Source organism: Helicoverpa armigera, chromosome 31, assembly GCF_030705265.1.
Source record: "Helicoverpa armigera isolate CAAS_96S chromosome 31, ASM3070526v1, whole genome shotgun sequence".
Classification (NCBI taxonomy): domain Eukaryota; kingdom Metazoa; phylum Arthropoda; class Insecta; order Lepidoptera; family Noctuidae; genus Helicoverpa; species Helicoverpa armigera.
This window is the reverse complement of record NC_087150.1, coordinates 2,582,868-2,600,412: the sequence shown is the minus strand read 5'-3', so window position 1 is coordinate 2,600,412 and position 17,545 is coordinate 2,582,868. Positions and strand designations below refer to the sequence as shown.

Below are 17,545 nucleotides of genomic sequence, written 5' to 3'. Positions count from 1 at the left end.
TTTATTTATAATTAAAAAAAAAATACATCAAAACTTGCACTAGAATTTGTTTACCATTTATTTCATCCAAATTGGTTTAGCACTAATGTTCACGATAAACCAAAAACAACTATCTAATTTAAACAACATTTTTATACAGAGAGTCTAGCTAGACTTCTACCGTCATACCAGAAATACTTTTAAACGTCTGTTGAACACTTGTCTAAAAATGACAGATTACGACGTTGAAATAAAAATGTTTGTGTAATTTTTCAGCTTGGAGCCACATTTTTTTAGACAAGTGTTCAACAGTTATTTATGTTTTGTAGTAAGGCCGCTAGAGTCTAGAGCCTGAGAAAGAAGATAGGGACATACCTATTTCATCCGGGAGCGTAAAATAGCTCCTCAACGCAGTTAATTTAAGAAATACAGTAAGTCTTAATAAAGTTGTGTAATTATGATATATATCTCAATAATCTGCAGCTGTGTTTGCCAGATAATCCCTTCTGCCAATATTCGAAGCTTGCTTGTTCTGTACCGCCTCCAGTTTCGGACACTCTGTAAAGAAACAACAAATAAATATAATTTATATATGTTTTATATAGTATTTTATATTTAGTAAAGTAGTTTAGGTTTCTAAATATAGTGTAAGTACATATTCTTATTTAAATCCAAACTAATATTATAAATGCGAAAGTAACTCTGTCTGTCTTTTCTTCACGCCTAAACTACTGAACCGATTTGTGTGAAATTTGGTACAGACATAGTTTGAAACTTGAGAAAGGACATAGGATAGTTTTTATTCCAAATAAAAATAAAATTATTCCGGACATATAGCGCCATCTATTGGTCAAATCAAAAATCTGCTGGTAGTCACTATTCCACGCGAACGAAGTTGCGGGCAAAAGCTAGTCATATATAATTTTAGAGTTCGTTTCATCGAGGATCAAAAAAGCGATAAAAATTTTCTAAAATATCCACAAAGATCAAATAAATATGACGGCGCCACCGTCGATGTGTCAACCGTCGATCTGTCAACGGTGGACCTTATATAAAGCGGCGCGCGACTCGGGTCATTCGTTCGCCGACCGTTGCCGAGTGCACACCTCCCACAAATTCGTGATAAATAATTGTAGTGACTAATATTGTGTTAATTGGAATAAACCAAGTGATCGTGTGAGAACCCCTTTGTTTTATTTAACGATGTCGGATCCTGACGCCGACAAATACAAAGTTTTTTTTTTATATTTTCCAAAGTGGTGAAGAGTGAGTAGTCTAATGTTAATTTTGACGTTCAAATTGCTTTTTAACACGCTTATATTAGCTTCACATGCAACTAACTATGTTTGTAAGAAAATCTTGGAATCTTAATTTGACCCACTTCCCAGTCTTCGATTAGGATGAAACTTTGCACACGCTCTGAGTTCTGATGACAATACATGACTAGCGACTGTTTTTTTGTTTTTTAAAGTACTTTTTTTCTGATAACAATACATGACTAGCGTGTTTTTTTAAATTTAAACATTTTTTTTTCGACAAAGTTTAAATTAATTAATTTCCAGCACTTTATAAAGATTCCAATCTCCAAAAACCTATATAAAATACAGTTACAAAGAGTGGTTCTGTTACAGCCTTTGTATCGTCCCACTGCTGGGCTGCGGCCTCCTCTCACACGGAGAAGGATTGAGCATTAATCACCACGCTTGCTCAATGCGGGTTGGTGATTTCAGACGAAATAGCATAAATAAAGAGCGGTATAAAAGGTCTATACCTGTGATCCTATGACCCAAACCACCGCAGTAGGAACATCCCTGGCCATCTGGTACCGGGACATCTGGCTCTCCTATCATGTCTAACAGGAACGATGGCACCTGAAACAAAAACAAAGTAATTATACAGGGTGTGTCGTTCACAATCACATTAAACCCTATCGCATATATTTAATGATATTCTATGGCGAATTGTAACCACAGGAGTCATTTTTCGTTTTTATAATTTACAACATCATGTGTAAAGCAGAGATAAAGTTAAGAGTATCGAATGTTTTGATCAGTTGACAGCTGTCAGTTTTTAAGGGAGAGTTTCAATTGTTTGGAATGACTGACTTTTATATGGTTTTCTAATCTTCGCAGATTTTTATTCTATTTACTTTGTTTGAATTTCTTTTTTATTATTTTTTGCGTGGTGGCGACGCCCTCATGTCACAATATGTCCATCTATCCATCCATCTGTCCATCTATCTGTCTATCTATCTATCCATCTGTCTATCCATCTGACAGCCTATCTATCTACCTGTCTATCTATCTCTCTATCTATCTATCTATCTATTTGTCTATCCATCCATCTATCTATCTATCTATATGACATACCTTCTGCTGTGCCTCTCTGAGTAGATGCGCCAGATCTCTAAGCACACTGTCGTCAGCAGCTCTTCCCAGCAGCGTAGTAGCGACTCCCTCGCCGCCCGCGCGACCGGTACGACCGATGCGATGCACGTAGTTCTCTATGTCTTCTGGCATGTCGTAGTTTATAACGTGTTGGATGTTTGCGAAGTCGAGACCTGAAGAAATTTTTTGGTGAAGAGAGATATGATAAATTGCTTATTTCTCATAAAGAATCACTAATAATAAAAATCGCTATCACTATGTTGTTTTCGGAAGAAAGAGAAAAAAATAATTTCTTCACACATTAATAAGCTTTTCAATATTTTTTTTAATTTGAAATTTTGTCAAAACAACATATCACGATGGCGCGCGCGCATGTACGTGTGTATATGTGTGTATTCTTTATGTGTATATCATATTCCTTCATTTAGGAGCATTTATAAAAAAATAACATTTTATTCGATTAGACACCAAAAAAAAATATTTTCCTTTCAACATATTTATCAAAAATCTTCCTCCTTCTTAGGAAGTCGGTAAAAATAATAATAATCTCACCTTTACTAGCGACATCGGTAGCTACCAGCACATCTTTTTCTCCGCGTCGGAACGCCTCGACGGCTCGAGACCGTTCCTCTTGGTCTTTGCCGCCGTGGATAGCTACTGCTTCCACTCCTGGATAGATAGGCATGAATACAGGTAAAAATATACAAAATCGCTGCAAAAAGCTGTAAATTATGTGAGGTAGTTACTAAGCCCGTTTTCACCAACAATCATCTAACCCTCTCCCCGAATACTTAGAGGTTATGGACACTTAAACTTTGGGTGTAAAAGGAAATTTGTATTAAGTGTTCGCTAAATGCTCTTAGGGGATCCCTAAATTTTGGTATTTGGAAAATGGGCATAGTATTTCATGCCGGGGTACCGATTTAGTAATCTATTAAGAATCCATACTGTACTACATTATAATATAATGTAACACCTTTTTGCAATAAAAGTATTGAGTAAGAACACTGAGGAAAGAAAGATAGCGGAGATGCCATAAGGCAGGTAGGTCAGGCGCCTTCTTGTACGTCAAGTAATACACAGCGATTCTATGGAACCCCATCTACCTTCTTTCTCATCGGTCTTTTGAATAAAAAAAATATATTAACTACACTGACCGTGTTTTTTTCTTCATTTTACTGTGAGATCAAAGTCAAATCATTTATGTATATGTCTTTAAAAGCATTTATAAAAGTCAGAACAATGTCAAAAATATTGAATTTAAAACCCAAAAAATAATAAATTTCTTAAAACTCACCTTTCAACAACAAATACTCATGAATAGCATCCACATCCTGTTTCCTCTCAGCGAACACCAACACAGGAGGCGGCGTCTTTTGCAAACACTGCAATAAATGTACCGTCCTAGCTTCTGCTTTAACTGGTTCCAATTCTTGTCGCACGTTGAGGGAGGCAGCACCGGCGCGACCCACGTTGACTGTCACCGGCTTTACTAGGGCTGACCTGGAAGACGGCGACTTCCAATTATAGGAAAATAGTAGAATAGGTGAATAAAAATATTGTGACAACGTCTTCAAATTATTGGGAACTAGCTGACCCCGCGAACTTCGTATCGTTTAAACCTTCCCTGAACCTCTACGAACATTTTAAAACCAAAATAAGCCAAATCGGTCCAGCCATTCCGGAGTTTTAGTCAGACTAACGAACAGCAATTCATTTTTATAAATTATAAATATTTTTTGCTAATTGTACAATGGCGGCCTTAACGTCTTGGGCGTAATCTACCAGTCTGCCTTTGGGTGGTGAGAAATAATTTGTATTTTTTTATGGCATTCGCGCTGTCATAACAAATAAAAAAATGGACCAGTTATTCCTAGGATCACAACTACCAAAAAACAAAGAAACTTACAACTTTCTAACATTACCCTCTTACCTGGCAAAATTCTGAATCTTCCGTGGCATGGTAGCGCTGAACAGCAAAGTCTGACGCTGGCCCGCGAAGTACGAGAATATGGTTCTGACGTCTTCCTCGAAGCCCATGTCTATCATTCTGTCGGCTTCATCCATGCAGAGGTAGCGACAGACGTTTAGACGTACCTAAAGTTTTATATTAATAATTATTTTATAGTATAAAGACAAAAAAAAGGTTTGTTTGTACCCTAAAAGCTCCGAAAATACTGAATCAATATTCTGTATCTGGCACTTGATACTGTTGACTAAAACCTACTAATATTATAAATGCGAACGTTTGTAAGGATTTATCTCTTTCACACAAAAACTACTGGATGGATTTTGAAAAATTTTGCTCAGAATAAAACATAGACAGGAATTATATTTTTATCCAGGTGCGGGAAATTGTAACCTTGGGAGGGCTTTTCGGAGGGCTTTCTGGCTTTAGACTATCTATGCACCTATTTAAATAATTTCAATAGTTTTGGGGTGAAATCGAGACAAACATACAGACCGAGTTACATTTTACAAAATTTATTGCCACAGACAGTAAAACGGTTATAATATAAGCAGAATCATTATATAATCCTCCCCGCAGTCGGCTAAAACATCCCCATAAACAAACAAATACATACCATCTTCTTATCGAGCATGTCCATCAGTCTCCCAGGAGTTGCCACCATGATATGCACTCCTCGCTGTACCACCTCCATACATTCTGATACCGCCACACCTGGTTAGAAAAGTGGTGTTATTTACATGTCATAATAGTCATAACCTTGATTTTTTTAAAACGCTCGGACCATGGGGCCCCTTTCGCGGTTACTTTACAAGGATATCGCGTAAAAGGCTTGTCGACGCTTCGCGTGACAGAGAAGGCTGGCTTATTCTTTGCACAAAGAATTAGCATTGCCATTCAACGTGGCAATGCAGCCAGTCTTCTGAGTTGTAACATTTAACAATGAGAATAACCAACAAACATTTGAAGTAGAAGGAGGGGGGGGGGATGTGGAAAAAAATATATGACTGGCCCAGACCTAACTGAAAAAATATTTACAAAAACAGTAGGTAAACCAACTTCACAGAACAATGAAAATGACAAAATAAAACTTTTGGCAAGGCTCTGGAAGTCGATGGCAAAATAAAAACTTCTAAAACACCTCTAAAATTATTAATGTATACTGAGTAGGGTAGTATTATACCTCTACACATGTACATTCCTCTTGATACAATCTATCTGGTAAAAAAACCGTATGAAAATCGGTTGATTGAAGATTTGAAGATATAAGGACAGAAAAAGCGACTTTGTTTTATACTATGTAGTGATTATGATATATGTACATGGATTCGACTCACCTCCGATAGCCAAACAGCTTCTGATCTCCGGGTTGCCACACATTTTCAGTTGCTTCACAAAATGTTGTATAATGTCGTGTGTTTGCTTCGCCAATTCTCGCGACGGACATATTATAAGGCCGTATGGACCTTCGTTTCTGAAAATAATGTGAATTAATTATTATTTTAATGTATTTTTCAGAGATAATCAAAAAGTAATACATAGTACGACGCGGTCTATCTGTGGATGGGTGACCATTTTGTCATGACGAGTTCCTCCGTGATTCGGAAGGCACGATAAATTGTGGGACCCGGCTGCCATTTGAACATCTTTGGCAGTCGTTACGGGTAACCAGAAACCAGAAAACCAGTGTTATGAAGGTACTAAGGGCTACCGTAAAACAGGGTTGAGGAGGTCAGATAGGCAGCCCCTCCATGTGGCACACTGCAACTAAGCAGCATCAGGTAAACTGGCAGTCGAACCCAAAGTAGTTGTGAAAAGGCTAGCTGATTATGGAACAAAACTGCTAATTTTCATGAGCCTACGATCCTTCGAAGATGGTCTTCGTTACCTTAGATTCCTTTACATATAGGTTGATCTAATAAAAGCCTGGACTATAAATTCTGAAATCAACAATCCGCATTGAGCAAGCCTGGTGATTAACCCTCAATCCTTCTCCGTGTGAGAGGAGGCCGCAGCCCAGCAGTGGGACTTGAAAGACTGATAATGATGATGAGGAAAAAGTCTACTTACTTAATAAAAGGCATCTTAATCTCCTGCTCCAAGCACATCATGATGATGGGTAGCGTGAAGACCAGCGTCTTCCCGGAGCCGGTGAAGGCGATGCCTATCATATCCCGGCCGCTCAGCACTGCGGGGATACCCTGCACCTGGATAGGAGTGGGCTTCTTGATGCCCTTCGCTTCTAGACCTCGGAGGATACCTGGGAAGATGTTTGGGAGTCATTTGTGCAGTCAATGACCGGGTTGAGGACGTCAAAAAGACAGTCACTCCATGTGGCATACTGGGTCTCAGCTGGATCTGGTTAAGACTGGAAGCCGACCCTAACGTAGTTGGGAAAAGGCTAGGCACATGATGAAAAAGTCAGTGATTGTCGAAATCTCTACTGATGTTGCAAAGGCGACAGTTTCTGTTTGTTTGTGTGTGTGTGTGTGTGTGTGTGTATGTGGGTGTATGTGTGTGTGGGTGTATGTGTGTGTGGGTGTATGTGTGTGTGGGTGTATGTGTGTGTGTGTGCATGTGTGTGTGTTTGTTACTTCTTTACGCAACTGAACGGTTTTCGAAGAAACTTGTCAGCTTATATCATCAGAAAAACACATAAGCTACTCTTTATCCAGGTGCAGGAAGCAGTTCTCTGAGGCACATGATGATGATGGGCATCGTGAAGACCAGCGTCTTCCCGGAGCCGGTGAAGGCGATGCCTATCATATCCCGGCCGCTCAGCACTGCGGGGATACCCTGCACCTGGATAGGAGTGGGCTTCTTGATGCCCTTCGCTTCTAGACCTCGGAGGATACCTGGGGAAGTCATTTGTGCATTCAAAGACCGGGTTGAGGACGTCAGAAAGGCAGTCGCTCCATGTGGCATACTGATATGATATCTAGCTGCAACTGGTCAGACTGATCCTAACATGGATGGGAAATGGCTAAGGGGTATTGGGTTGCCCGGGTAACTGGGTTGAGGAGGTCAGGCAGGGCAGTCGCTCCTTGTAAAGCACTGGTACTCAGCTACATCCGGTTAGACTGGAAGCCGACCCCAACATAGTTTGGGAAAAAGGCTCGGAGGATGATGATGTGCAGTCAGTGACCAGTGTTACCAGAGGACTTTAGCAATGAACATGGTTGTGGCCGTCAGATAGGCAGTCGCTCCATGTGACTTCAACATAGTAAGGAAAAGGCTAGGCAGATGATGAATAAGTCAGTTTGTGATGGTATAGTTCTTTATCCAGGTGCAGGAAGCAGTTCTCTGAGCCACATGATGATGGGCAGCGTGAAGACCAGCGTCTTCCCGGAGCCGGTGAAGGCGATGCCTATCATATCCCGGCCGCTCAGCACTGCGGGGATACCCTGCACCTGGATAGGAGTGGGCTTCTTGATGCCCTTCGCTTCCAGACCTCGGAGGATACCTGGGGAAGTCATTTGTGCAGTCAAAGACCGGGTTGAAGACGTCAGAAAGGCTGGGGTGACTCCCCATGTGGCACACTGGGTCACAGCTGTTAAGACTGGGAGCCGACCCTAACGTAGTTAGGAAAAGGCTAGGCAGATGATAAGTAGGTCAGTTTGTGAGGGTTTTAACTTGTTAGGGGGTCATTTGTGCAGTCAAAGACCGGTGTTACCAGGGGACTTTACCAACGAACATGGTTGTGGCTGTCAGATAGGCAGTCACTCCATATGACTTCAACATAGTACGGAAAAGGCTGGGCAGATGATTAATAGGTCAGTTTGTGAGAGTATAGTTCTTTATCCAGGTGCAGGAAGCAGTTCTCTAAGCCACATGATGATGGGCAGGGTGAAGACCAGCGTCTTCCCGGAGCCGGTGAAGGCGATGCCTATCATATCCCGGCCGCTCAGCACTGCGGGGATACCCTGCACCTGGATAGGAGTGGGCTTCTTGATGCCCTTCGCTTCTAGACCTCGGAGGATACCTGGGGAAGTCATTTGTGCAGTCAAAGACCGGGTTGAGGATGTCAGAAAGGCAGTCGCTCCATGTGGCACACTGGTACTCAGCTGCATCAGACTAGACTGGAAGTAGACTCCAATATATTAGGGAAAAGACTAGGCAGATGATGAGTAGGTCAGTTTATGAGAAATTTAAAATGTTTGGGAGTCATTTGTGCAGTCAAAGACGAGGTTGAGTACCTCAAATACGCAGTCGCTCCATGTGGCACTCTAGTAGCCAGATGCAACCGGTTAGACTTGAAGACGACACCAACATAGTTGGGAAAAGGCTAGGCTGATAATGAGTAGGTTAGTTTGTGAGGGTTTTAAAATGTTTGGGAGTCATTTGTGCAGTCAAAGACCGGGTTGAGGATGTCAGAAAGGCAGTCGCTCCATGTGACACACTCGTACTCAGCTGCTTTAAGTTACACTGGTAGCTGACTCCAACATAGTAGGGAAAAGGCTAGGCCGATGTTGAGTAGGTCAGTTTGTGAGGGTTTTAAGATGTTTGGGGGTCATTTGTGCAGTCAAAGACCGGTGTTACCAGGAGACTTTACCAATTAACATGGTTGTGGCCGTCAGATAGACAGTGGCTTCATGTGACTTCAACATAGTTGGGAAAAGGCTGGGCAGATGATTAATAGGTCAGCTTGTGAGGGTATAGTTCTTTATCCAGGTGCAGGAAGCAGTTCTCTGAGCCACATGATGATGATAGGCAGCGTGAAGACCAGCGTCTTCCCGGAGCCGGTGAAGGCGATGCCTATCATATCCCGGCCGCTCAGCACTGCGGGGATACCCTGCACCTGGATAGGAGTGGGCTTCTTGATGCCCTTCGCTTCTAGACCTCGGAGGATACCTGGGGAAGTCATTTGTGCAGTCAAAGATCGGGTTGAGGAGGTCAGAAAGACAGTCGCACCACGTTAAACACTGGTACTCAGCTGGATCCGATTAGACTGGAAGACTGGAATTCCAACAGAATAGGGAAAAGGCTAGGAGGATGATAAGTCAGTGTTTTTGAAGGCAACAGTTTGTGTTCGTGTTTGTAGCATCTTTTCGCGCAAACGGATGGACGAATTGGGTGATTGGGTGAGTGGGTCGCGCAAAAATAATGGCGTCCTAGATGATGATAGCCACGGCGGAATTCTGATGAACCTTGACATAGCTTATACATATGATTTGTCCGAAAATTGGTGGTCAATTTGCGGGAAGTCTTTCCCTCGAAATGCGGGGAAGAAACCGGGGACGGTAGCAAATTCTAGTTAAGACATCAATTTCGATTCTCTGATCAATGAACTCACCAGTTTTCACTCACAGTTTCACCCGCATCCCAAAAGAGCAAGTTTTCTTAGCAGTACCCTATATCCATTTAAAATACATACCTTTAGGAAACTTCATATGCTGAAACGTCTTAATAGGAGGCGGTACATCCTCCCCTTCCACCAATATCCTGAGCTGTCTCCGTACCCTCTCGTGTCTCTCTTCAGGCAGCTCCAGGATACAGCGCGGTGGTTTCCATGAGGTCTTGATAGGATCCTCGTATTGGATACCTAGGAATGACAGGATATTAATGAGAGAAGGAATGATACACAATAGAAGTACATAATAGAGTACATAAAAGAGTACATAAGAGGAGTACATAAGGGAAGTACATAAGAGAGTACATAAGAGGAGAAAATAAGAGAGTGCATAAGAGGAGTAAATAAGAGTGTACATAAGAGATAAGACGGTACATAAGAGAGTTAACAAAAGAGTAAATAAGAGGCTACATAAGTCGAGTATATCGGGTGTGTCGTACTCGTACCTAATCACATTAAATTAGATACATTAATTTACTGGTTTATATCTGTTGATTCTGGCTTCAGCTAGTTCACTGTGCTGCTCCAGTAGCACTTACCTTTAGCCAGCTCAGCGACACCCATCAAAGCTTTGCTCTGCGCCACACTCTCCAAGATATGCTGCTCCTCCCTCGCCTGTCTCTCGGCTGCGGAGAGCGCTCGGGCTTCAGCTAGCCGCTTCAGTTCACTGTGCTGGTCGAGAAGTGAGACGTTGTAACGACGACCCCATTCTTCTTGCGATGCTGTTGGCAAGAGTTGAGAAAAGTTAATTAAAATTTGCTGATTTGCAGTTGTAGACATATATTGAGGAAATAAATCAAGTATCTGGTTAGAATATAGCCTGTCACTCAGGGATAGTGTAGCTTCTCAACAGTAAATGTTTTTAAATTGGTTCAATGTTTTGGAACCGTTAGCATATATAAAGTGAAAAAAAGTATTTTTTATACTACAATATTAGCTTAGACTAGCTGATCCCTGCATTTTTACCTGCCTCACAAGGGAACTACTTCCTATGTGTGGTTAAATATAGCCAATGAAAAGCAGAATTAATAAATCAAGTGGTATAACAACGGTTTTGTATATTCAGATTCAGAGATTACCTCAACCTACTATTACTATACTTATTCTATGTAAATAACTGGTTAGACTGGAAACGAACTATTTAAATAGTTAAAAAAGGTAGGCAATCCTGCCAGTCATTAAAAATAGCCTTTAAAAATGTAATAATTTTATGTTAACCTCAAAAAAGTTTTTACTCACTTTCATCGTCCGGGTCATTGTCACTCGAGCTCTTAGGTTCAGCAGCAGCCTCAGCAGCGACCTGCCCAAGCCTTCCTAACTTCATTAATTGCTGTTTTTTCCGTTCTTTCACCGGAACATAAGGTTCATAATTATCTAGATCTTCCTCCGATTCTGACGACTTTTCCTCACGTCTGTACCGTTTAACAGGCGGAGGATCGAGTTTTTTGTCTTCCATTTTTGTTTTTTATCGCTAAATTTCAAAATAATTCAATGTTTTGCAAAATTAAGTAAACAACACGAAATTGGTAAATATTAACCACAGATTATAGAAAATAGTTTGACATATTCACTTCCATGACAGAAATTCATTCCATTTTACGGTTACGTAATAGTTATGTACGGAATTCGAGCGCTATTTTGTTAATAATTTATTGAATTGGCATATTATTTAACTCGATTACTTAAAAGTGTAGATAAAATGTTCATATGAACTCAACAAAGTGGTCTAAGGAACCTATTTTGCAAATTCATTTCGTTTATAAACTCTGATGATATGTTAGGAAGTTCATAGCGGATATTTAATTAAATATTCTGTAATTAGGTTTCTCGTGTGTAAGTTGGTCAATGTTCGTGGTTTGTACATTAAATTAGAGAATAATACATGAGAGCGTTTGTCTAAAGTAGAATTCTGCTTACAAGTTCCGAGGGTAGAATTAATTTCAATAAAAAATGAACTTGTATGCAGAATTGCAAATCTCTGTCAAACAATCACACGGGGAACGTGTTGTCATCTGTCAAATTGTCAAAATATGCAAGTGACACGTAACTTTATATAATTAAATTACCTATTTATGACCTCCAAATGTGTGAAAACGTGAAAATTTTCTCATCTACCGGTCAATAATATAGTATACAACATGTCAGACAAAAGTTTCGGTGACTGTCCCAATAGGAATATAGTTAAAAACCCGCTTCTTTCTACTGCCGTGACTGGGCTCTCAATCGAGGATTTGACGCACAACGCAGTTTTGGTCCCCGTTGCGGCTTCCCAGGGACTGATCACAAGATCCGGTGAGTACTATCATTTATTTTTATCCCATTTGTACGCTACAAACCGATTTTTCGTGACGTTGGGCTGCGGAACAAGCCAAAATGATCGACATAGTTTTTCGCGATCTCAATGTCATAATTAGCGATTTTCACGCGAATTCTTGGCTAATAAACGGTTTTCAGTACTTTTTATAGTGTTTAATGGCTCGGGAGTGTGTTTTACTGCTAAACAAAGTGTGTTAACTACAGGAAGTGTTTATTTTACAAACTAAAGTGAAGTGTTAAGACAAAATGTCGTTTCTATACAAATCGTATAAAAATGCACCATTTGAATATGGTTTCACTCCAGAGCTGCGATTCTCCTTTCGTTCTAAATTCAAAAAAGTGGAAGAGTACTTTTATGATGCCACGCTTGTGAGTAAATAAAGTCTTGCATTGTCTTTGGTAGTTCGACCAGGAAGTTCCTATTACAAAGCTAGATTTTATGCCAGTAATGCTTACTCATAATTTTAAGCTGAATATATCAATTTCATAATAGATTATAAGAGATAAGATATAAGACTGAATCACATTTGGATATTATTATAAGCTTTTGCTATGCAAATGCCGAGCTTTAGCATATATCCTTAAATGGATGATTAACCATAAACAATTTATATTTGCGCTTAGCGAATATAGATACATATTTTGATCTCTAAATTATATCATATTTCATAATACTTGATTATTAGCCTTACTTTTTCTAATACGAAATGACTAGTATTTGCCAGTTTTTCATGTATGTTTTGTGTGAACTACTTCTTACAACCTGATAAAAGTTAGCCATTTTAGCGTTTCTTAATAAATGAGCCCTATATCTGAAAGAGATTTCCAAATCGGTTCACTGGTTCCTGAGATTTGCTTGCCTGATATTTAGATCTATAATATTAGATGGGTTTACAATGTGAAAGTTTATATAGTTACTTTTGAGATGACAGCAGATAAAAGAGCATGGAAGGAGAATAAATAAAATTTGGATAACGGCAGGTGGATGATGATACATCTATAATATTACCCGGACAATATAAAGAGCCTTTGCTACGTTCGGACAGTCTAGCTTTCCAACAGCGAAATAATTATTAAAATTGGTAGTTAAAGAGCCTTTACAGTACAAACAAAAATGCACTTATCTAATGATAAGCAATCTTCCTAAAATATGACTCACTCAAAAACATTTATTCAAACTGGGCTATTATATTTTTTTTGCTGTTTATAATTAAATGCTAATAAAAATAAAACTAAATACTTACAATAATAACAGTTACTTAATCAATGAGGGTTTTCTAAAATGGCAATCCACGAGGTGGCAGCACCGAGTCGTCAGGTCCAATAACTGTCAAAGTGCTTATCTTTACTATGAATAGTGAACGATTTTAGTGTTTTTTTTATTTTATAATTAAAGCACTGCATTATTGTTTTACTATTGCGGTTGAGTAAATAAAAAAAACTAAATCATATTGTGTTAACAAATTTTTCAACAAGCTTTTCCTTAGTACCAGTGACTTTTGCACCTTCTCTCTTAGCTCAATTTTTAGTTCGGAAACCTTATTCTGACCGTAGTCCATAATAAAATCAATAACACTTCCAATATAACAGAATTTCAATAAACAATAAGTTCGGCACCTACAATTCCATACTATTTGACAGCTGTTTGGACCAGACGCATACGTGGCGCCACCCGGTGGCAGAAAAAATTTCAAAAACCCTCATTGAATTATTTCTTTAAGCAGTAGTTTATTTGTTTAATACATATATATTTGTGTTGTGGGTCATGTTGATTGCCGTCCCATCGCGCTATGAGAGTGAAGGAATAGTGAGTGCACCTGTGTCCAAGCAAATGAGCGTGCACTATAATATGTTCAGCGCAGTTGGCTAATCTCCTTATATGAGAACAGCAGCCGTAGCCGATAAACGGCTAGGAGGGCATTATACCAGTTACTTAATCAATTGAATCATTATTTTAAGCAGTAGTTTATTTGTTTAATATGCATTTATGTAAAAGTCCTATCAAGATGCGTTTACCTTTACTCTCAATAGAGTACTTCTTTTTCACCATTAGAGTATAGATGTTGACTGCTATTCAGGCAAGAATTATATGCATTCAACAATGAAAGAAATAAATTGTTTTACATAAGAGCAGTAATACATTTTATGGCTGTTCAAGTAATAAAATAAAACCATGAAAAGTAAAGCTGTGTATCAGAGGGCACGATAAATTGTAGGTCCCGGCTGTTATTGAACATCTTTGGCAGTTGTTACGGGTAGTCCCAAGCCAGTAAGTCGGACAACCAGTCTTACCCAGGAATATTGCGTTGCCAAGGCAACTGGGTTGAGGGGGTCAGATAGGGCAGTCGCTCCTTGTAAAGCAGTGGTACTCAGCTGCATCGGGTTAGACTGGCAGCAGACCCGAACATAGTTGGGAAAAGGCTAGGTAGATGATAAGTAATAAATAAACAGTTACAGTTACAGCCTTTTTATCGTCCCACTGCTGGGCACAGGCCTCCTCACGGAGAAGGAATAAAACAAACAATAAATAAGAATAACAATAAATAATAAAAGGAATAAATAAAACATGACACAATTAATTTTCCATTTAAAGTTTATTTCATAAAATTGATTTTCTTTTTTACAAAATATGGCTTTTTATCTTTTGTTAATATTAAAATAATAATATTTTATTGTACTACCCGTATTAGTAGAAAATACTTAAACTTATACAATTGTAGGGTGAAGGTTGTTATCCATATTATAAGTATTTCATTTTTAACCGACTTCCCAATAAAGTGGTAATTAATTTGGGTGTTTGTATTTTTTTTATTTTTAGCAGCTTACATGTAGATTTAAAATTATTCTTTGATTTTCTATATTAGCTGTAAAAAGATTTCTGTATATTTTTAAAATTTATAAAAAGTTTTTAAAACCTTCACCCTACTGTTATTCTAAAAATATAAATCTATTAAATAAAAACACGATATTTGTCAAAAATTTAAATTACTTAAATAATAAAACAAACATGGCGGAAACGACTAAGAACTATGTAATTATAAACTGTATCTAAAATATATTATCTAGGTAATATTTATTACCCGACTTCTAAGAGAAGGGTAATGTTTTTAAGTACGTCACCTTTTAGTTGATATTGGTAAATTCGTATTTTAGAGCTAACCGAGTTCTTAAAAATTCTGATTTAGCGAAATAATAAATCAAATTATTAGTACCTACTATATGTTACAGCTCTTTCACACTAGCAGATTTTGTCGCGCGTTTATCTACGCGCGATACTTTTCGTAAAGCAGCCTGGAAGTTAGTGATTGATACACCCGTGCATCGGAGAGCACGTTAATGTCGGTCCTACGTGATCTCTCCCCGTGTCGGATTGTTGTTCCATCGGGCAATGAGAGTGAAGGAATAGTGAGTGCACCGCAGTCCAAGCAAATGCTCGTGCATTATAATATGTCATGCGCAGCTGGCTGATCTCCTTACATGAGAACAGCCGCAGTAACCGATAATCGGCTATTAGGCACTTGGTGGCGGGTGTGATCGCTTGTACGGTAGACCGCACATCAGTGGTAACTGTCATGCACCTTAACTCAATAGTAATAAGTACGATTTTCCTATAAAACTGTTACCACTGACCTGGAGTTGACTGTACCGCAGTAACGCTCCTACAATCCGCTAGTGTGAAAGAGCAGTAACATATAGTTATTCTTTGTGGTCCCCGTTCACGAATTATATGTATGAAGGGACTTGCTAAGGACGGAAATCCGCTGTTTAATTTAGTAACCCGCATCCAATAGATGAATAGAATATAGATGAACTGTTCCGGGGATCTGATCTGAGTCATTGAAAGCATACATTCGATAAAAATATTTGAAAAGTTTCTTATCATTTGGACACGGTAGTTCGACTCCCAAAAAGCGTTGTTTTTCGGCCGTTCTAGACTTCGGACGAAAATGACTTTAAAACTTTTGTCTATAGTTAGACCTCTAGTGAAATAATAAATTTGGGCCAGCTATCTAAAAAAAAATTCTCTGTGTCTGTGTTGGACTGGGCGTTTTCGAGTTAGACATTAACCGTCGCGTCATACCACAAAAAAACGTTTTTAAACGTCGGTTGAACACTTGTCTAAAAAAAGACAGATTATGACGATGAAATATGGTCCGTTTTGCAGCCACACTTTTTTAGACAAGTGTTCAACAGATGTTTAACTTTTTGTAGTTAGGCTGTTCAAATTCTGAACTTTTCCCCTTGAAAGAATTTTACCTGTATAAAAAGATTTTTAGGTCAACGAGGGTCGTGTTCCATCTTCATAACACGTCATGTTAGCATCTATAGATGCAATTAATGTTTAAATATATTTTAACTATAACTTACCTAACTTAGTTTAAAGGTAACTTAAATTAACATAATCACTTCGACTTAATCACATACAGTTACTTAATAAGTTTTAATTTTAATACGTCGTTTTTTTGCTAAAAATTGGCATGGCAATATTGTCGCTCGGTTTTTTTACGCGCGTCACATTTTGGACGGATAAAAAACCTTTCACACGGTTCCTGGTGTAAGCGCGAGTACGGCCTTATAGCATTTTCAGACTAGCCTATTTACGCTCTGTTTGTAAAAAACAGTTGACAACATTCGAAAGAAAAATGCTTTTAAAACCGAGCGACAGATTTTTACGCACGACAAAACTCCGCCATTATGAAGACACTGTTACAACCCGACCCGTAAAAAAACCGAGCTAAAAATCCTCTAGTGTGAAATTTTCGAAATGTGATTGCGTCTTCAATAACTTTAATATTATAATTCTTCTTTCTTCTTAATTTCTAGAAGTGTTATAGGAAGGTAATTCTCTAGATTCCTTCCTCTTGCGAACGCACCATACGATTGATGCTATGAGCAGTATAATTAAAGCTATGCCTAGTAATACGCCTAGGACGATCGCTGCTATTGCTGCGTCGGTTAGGTAACCTGTAACATAAAAAGATTTTTACATAAATAAAGCGGACTTCTATATTAATATTATAAAGAGGAAAACTTTATTTGTTTGTAATGGATAAACTCAAAACCACTGGTTGACTGATTAAAAAAAAAAACATTGTTGATAAAGCTACTCTTCCCAAGTAAACTGTATCCAAAGTATCCTGGCACATGCATGCAGTAGTTCACGAAACGCGGCTGAAACCGCGGGAAATGGCTAGTCAGTAATATAGGTAAAATGTATAGTAATATATGTAGGTAAAGGTAAATACTATGCTGAAAACCGCAACAAAATTAGTTCAAGCAAACGTGAGATAATCGCGCATGTAATGAACGTCAAACTCTTTTTTTTGGAGTCGGTTAGACGTCTCACACTGCGCTCATCAACAGACATGCCCATTAGCCAGCAAGATGAGTATGGGATAATCATGTATTTTTTGGTTTTGCGTATCTTCCTAGTGATTTTGAACTATGAATTTTTTGTTTTGTAAAAAATATTTTTCTCAATTAATTTCGCCCAATTGTTTTCACATACACGCTCTTTCAATCCTTTACACAGCCCCTTACCTC

At 38.8% G+C, this 17,545-nt stretch overlaps 3 protein-coding genes across 4 annotated transcripts in view; 1 reads left to right on the top strand and 2 right to left on the bottom strand.

Moving 5' to 3' along the window:
• Positions 1-23: 23 nt before the first annotated feature.
• Positions 24-11,245, bottom strand: LOC110378631 (ATP-dependent RNA helicase abstrakt). Its single transcript, XM_064043269.1, has 12 exons — positions 10,925-11,245; positions 10,225-10,407; positions 9,710-9,877; positions 6,406-6,595; positions 5,673-5,809; positions 4,952-5,049; positions 4,300-4,463; positions 3,664-3,869; positions 2,919-3,035; positions 2,349-2,539; positions 1,751-1,850; positions 24-537 (listed from the first exon to the last, which is right to left on the bottom strand). Exons 1-12 carry the CDS (start codon positions 11,139-11,141, stop codon positions 449-451), a joined length of 1,860 nt encoding a protein of 619 aa, XP_063899339.1. The 5' UTR covers positions 11,142-11,245; the 3' UTR covers positions 24-448.
• A 233-nt stretch (positions 11,246-11,478) lies between these two features.
• LOC110382180 (uncharacterized) overlaps positions 11,479-17,545 on the top strand; it is a 107,680-nt gene continuing 101,613 nt past the window's right edge. The window contains exon 1 of the mRNA XM_064043270.1: positions 11,479-11,977. Coding sequence (XP_063899340.1) covers positions 11,824-11,977 — 154 coding nt within the window. The 5' untranslated portion in view covers positions 11,479-11,823. The remainder of the gene's footprint in view (positions 11,978-17,545) is intronic.
• Positions 14,577-17,545, bottom strand: part of LOC110378641 (uncharacterized) — a 54,440-nt gene continuing 51,471 nt past the window's right edge. For both annotated transcript variants that reach the window (XM_064043261.1, XM_064043262.1), the window contains one exon: positions 14,577-16,966. In XM_064043261.1, the coding sequence (XP_063899331.1) occupies positions 16,815-16,966 (152 nt within the window). In that variant the 3' untranslated portion in view covers positions 14,577-16,814. The remainder of the gene's footprint in view (positions 16,967-17,545) is intronic.